Source organism: Helobdella robusta (assembly GCF_000326865.2).
Source record: "Helobdella robusta unplaced genomic scaffold HELROscaffold_109, whole genome shotgun sequence".
NCBI classification, from domain to species: Eukaryota; Metazoa; Annelida; class Clitellata; order Rhynchobdellida; family Glossiphoniidae; genus Helobdella; species Helobdella robusta.
This window is the reverse complement of record NW_008703612.1, coordinates 309,513-314,013: the sequence shown is the minus strand read 5'-3', so window position 1 is coordinate 314,013 and position 4,501 is coordinate 309,513. Positions and strand designations below refer to the sequence as shown.

The 4,501-nt window shown below is 33.3% G+C and overlaps 1 protein-coding gene across 1 annotated transcript; it reads left to right on the top strand.

Annotated features, from left to right (window-relative positions):
• Positions 1 to 490: 490 nt before the first annotated feature.
• On the top strand, positions 491 to 4,501 carry HELRODRAFT_183522 (hypothetical protein; the record flags this gene model as incomplete). The annotated part of the gene is made up of 8 exons (XM_009012551.1): positions 491 to 638; positions 1,003 to 1,171; positions 1,890 to 2,028; positions 2,226 to 2,379; positions 2,740 to 2,933; positions 3,220 to 3,478; positions 3,684 to 3,685; positions 4,427 to 4,501. The coding sequence occupies 8 exons, from the start codon at positions 491 to 493 to the stop codon at positions 4,499 to 4,501; spliced, it is 1,140 nt and encodes a 379-aa protein (XP_009010799.1).

Genomic DNA, 4,501 nt, shown 5'->3' with positions numbered 1-4,501 from the left:
CACACACACACATACACACACACACACATATATACATACACACACACACACATATATACATATATATATATATATATTTGTTTAGGACTTAATTCAGTATATAGAAAGAACAAAAGAAAGAGAGAGGAAGAGAAAGAGAGTACTAGTAAACTATTAAAAGCAGCATATACAAGTGTAAGGTACATAATATGAAATTAATATGAATGAATTATATAAGTTTATTGATGACATCCAGTGTTAATTAGTTAATTTTGATTAGTTATAATTAATTAGCAAATAATTTATTAACTCATCTAGGAAGACACGGTTTAGTTTATTAATTCCATCAATGTAGTTAATTAGTTAATTAATGTTACTAAGGTTGTAACCTTAAAGGGGAAAAATACAAAGTCATAATAATAATCTTATTAATAATATAATAATTGCTGTCATAATTATTTTTAAATATCATATTATTTATAAAGAAATTAATAAAAAAAATTAGCAAAAAATGAGGTTTTTAACATTTTTGTTGATGCTAACTCTGCTGTATGTATACGCCTCGATTGGTGGGTGCATCTTGAGGGCCATTGAGGTCGGGAACGAGGGGGACTTGATTAGGACCTCCAACAAGACCCTTAATGACGTCATCGGTCGTGGTTATTGTTGTTGTGGTTGTTGTTTTTGTGATTGTTGTTGTTGTTGTGGTTGTTGTTTTTGGAGCCAGTTGGCCACAGCAACCGGTTTCGCCAGAGATCTATTTTGTTGTTGTTGAATCATCACAATCATCATAATTGAAGTTGTTGTTGATGTTAAATCATCACTATTATCATCATAAGAATTGTTGTTGTTGTTGTTGCTGTTGTTGTTGAATCATCATTATCGTCATTTTTAATTGTCAACTAGTGATGTCTGTTGTTGTTGTTGTTGAATCATTTTTCTAGATATAAACCTAAATTACACTCACAGGCCGCAATTACAAAATAATTATAATAATAATAACCCCCATATTTAACCACGCAGACAAAAATTATTGCATCAGCAAGAATGACATCATGACCTTCCAGTCCGTGGTCAAGGACATGACGGAAAATGGTCTCTTTCTCAAAAACTACACCCTCAACTTCCGGGAAAGGTTTGACGTCAGGTCGGCCATCTTAGTGGCTTGCACCCTTTACACAGGATTCGGTAGGTAGGCTTTATTTATAATACAATACAATGTAATACAATACAATGTAATACAATACAATGTAATACAATACAATGTAATACAATACAGTGTAATACAATACAGTTTAATACAATACAATAAAATGTAATACAATATAATACAAAATGTTGCAGTACAATACAAAATAATACAAATACAATACATTACATATTACAATACAATACAATACAATACGATGCAATACAATAAAATGAAACGCAACACATTACAAACAATACAATACAACATAATCCAATATTATATTAAAATTACAGACTCAAACTAAAAGCCAAACAGTAATATAGTTAATAATTTTATCTTTGGGTTTTGAAACAATTTGAAATCATTTTGTAATATATGTATTTTATAAATATATTGGGTATTTTATCAATCTGAGAGAATATAAAATGATATATTGCATCTATAATTGTTTCAAAAGTTAAGGTCACCAAGAATAAAGTATTCATTGCTAAAGTTTTACATTTTTTTCTTCTTTTATCTATTATCTAATAAATGTATCACAAACTACAACCGAATCTCACTAATATTTAAATAGACAACAACAACAACATTAATAAAAACAGCATCAACAACAACAACATCAACAACAACATCTGCAACAACAACAACAACATCAACATCAACAACATCATCAACAACATCATCAGCACAACAACAACAACATCAACAACATCAACAGCAACAACATCATCAACAACAACAACAACATCAACAACAACATCAACAACATTATCATCATCAACGACATCAACTTCAACAACAACATTATCATCAGCATCAACATCAGCAACAACAACATCAACAACAACCAATACCAGGTATAAGATACGCGATACCACAGTCACTGGGCGGCTTAATATTCAGCGCAATATACACCCTGCTGGCTGGCTATTTTGAATTTTTTGTCATGTACAGCTGCGGTGATCTATTCGACGCCATCCTAAAACTTTTCTTCAGAAAATTAAAAAGAGTGACACCGGAAAAGGCGGTTAACTTGTTCATCCACTTCCGCCAGCTGATCTTACTCGTTATTGGGATCATATTTTTCGTCCTCATCCCGACCGCTATTATTGACTCCGTTGAGGTGTGGTCCTTCGACCAGACGCTCTACTTCGTGTTGACCTTCATGCTGACCTTGGGGTTTGCCGATTATACCCCTGGACATGATTGTATGTTTGTTTGTTGGTTGGTTGGTTGGCATGATTGTTTGTTTTTGTTTGTTTGTTTGTGTTTGTCTGTTTGTTTGTTTATTTGTTTGATGCTTATATATTTTGTTTCAAATGTTTGTTTGAATATGCATATTTTCAAATCTGTATGTTTTTGTTTGTTCTGATTGTTTAGCTTATCTTTCCAATTTGTTTGTCAGTTTCACACAAAACATAAACACAAACACACAACACTACCACACAAAAACAAACATACAACTCCCACACACACACACACACACACACACACACACACACACAAACACAACAACACTTCCACACACAAGCACACAACACTCTCCCACACATACAAAACACACACAGACGAGGTAGAGAACAGATCAGAAGATTTCATAAAATGGTACCGAATGTTCGTTGGCTTTTGGCTGATCATCGCCATCCTTTGGTTTTATATCATCATCTACCAGTTCAGTTCGGTGTTTGGATGGTTTATCTGGGAGAACGTTGAAGAGATTGTCGACGATAAGATGGAGAAAGTTGAGCATGTTTTGGAGAATGTGAGTTGCATGTTTTTGTGTTTATTTGTGTGGATCTGTGCTGTTGAGTGTTCTTTGTTTTGTGTTTGTTTGCTTAGTATGTTCGTTCGTTCGTTCGTTCGTTCGTTCGTTTATTGAATTTTTATATGAATTATCAAGTAACAAGCTGTCGTTCTGTTGTTACACCCCATCAATTCTATCAGGATTTATAATATTCTACGTTAATTGAAAATCATCTTCATCAGCAAAAACAATAACTTAATTTTTACAAAAAAAAAAATTAGCCCACCACAACAACCACAAACAGGCTTTCAACAGGGCAAACTTGAAAGAAAAGAACAAAAACTTCTTGGAAAAATTCAAAAAATCGACTAAGTTACAAAAGGAAATCGAACAAATTGACGAAATAAAAGATCAACAGCACCAGCAACTACAACTAAACCAGCAGAGCCACCTAAACAACTACAGCCACCCCAACTACAACAACTACAGCAGCCACAGCTACAACCTGAACTCCCAGCCACAGGCAAACATGGACATGTTAAAGAGTGGCTATTTCAATGGTGGTATGGCGATTTTCAACGGTCAAACCTCCCATGGCGAAATCAGCGTCATCAAATTTTGATGTAAATTTTTTTGTGGACTTTCTGGAAAATGAATAATTTTTATTAGAGTATTATTTGTAGTGTTTGGTAATTGTTTTGTTTTTATTTGAATATATTATTATAAATTATATTACACACACACACACACACACACACACACACACAGAGGTAACGCCCACACCACCACACCACACATAAACACACATTCGTATCGTAGCATAAGATAATCTTAGATAAAGAACAGTTATCCTTACAATCGAATCCATTTGTTCATAAATAAAAAACCCGACAAAACTTTATTTATTAAACATTATTTTATAGCATGTTATATCAATTGTACTTTGTTGAACAATCATGTATTAGCATCTAACTGTTTTAGTTAGTTAGTTGGTAACAATCTTTCAGACAAGATGTTTCGGTTCGCTATTTTATAAGAGATATTATTATATATAGCAATAAAAACATGTAAACTTGCTTAAATTATTTTTAAACTCAAAAAAAATATTATTAATGAATAAGGGTAAGATCCTGACAATGAACTTGACAGGAATTGAACTATACCAATTGACCTGAGCGTTGACTTATCACATGCTTCGTATGTGATACGTCGTTTAGCACGTATTCATATACGATGTTTGTGCGCTCTGTTGAATCCTTTGAACTTTGGAAGAGTGTAATTGACCTTTAACCTTTAAATGACCTTCAAAGGTATTTCACTTACATGTGTCTTTGTTAAATTAAAGTTATAGTTAAGTGAATTTGTCGAAGTCGGTTTTTTCAAAATGTTTTTGTTGGAAAGATCAATGAAATTGACACGTTCACCACACACACACACAATCTCTCTTTTACCCTTCCCCCCTCTCTCTCTCTCTCTCTCTCTCTTTCTCTCTGTCACACACACAAACACAGCAAGTTGCAAACTGCCACATATTCGAGACTTGTTTCTCATTCTGCGAAACTCTCAGAGCAAGGAGTGTGGATTGA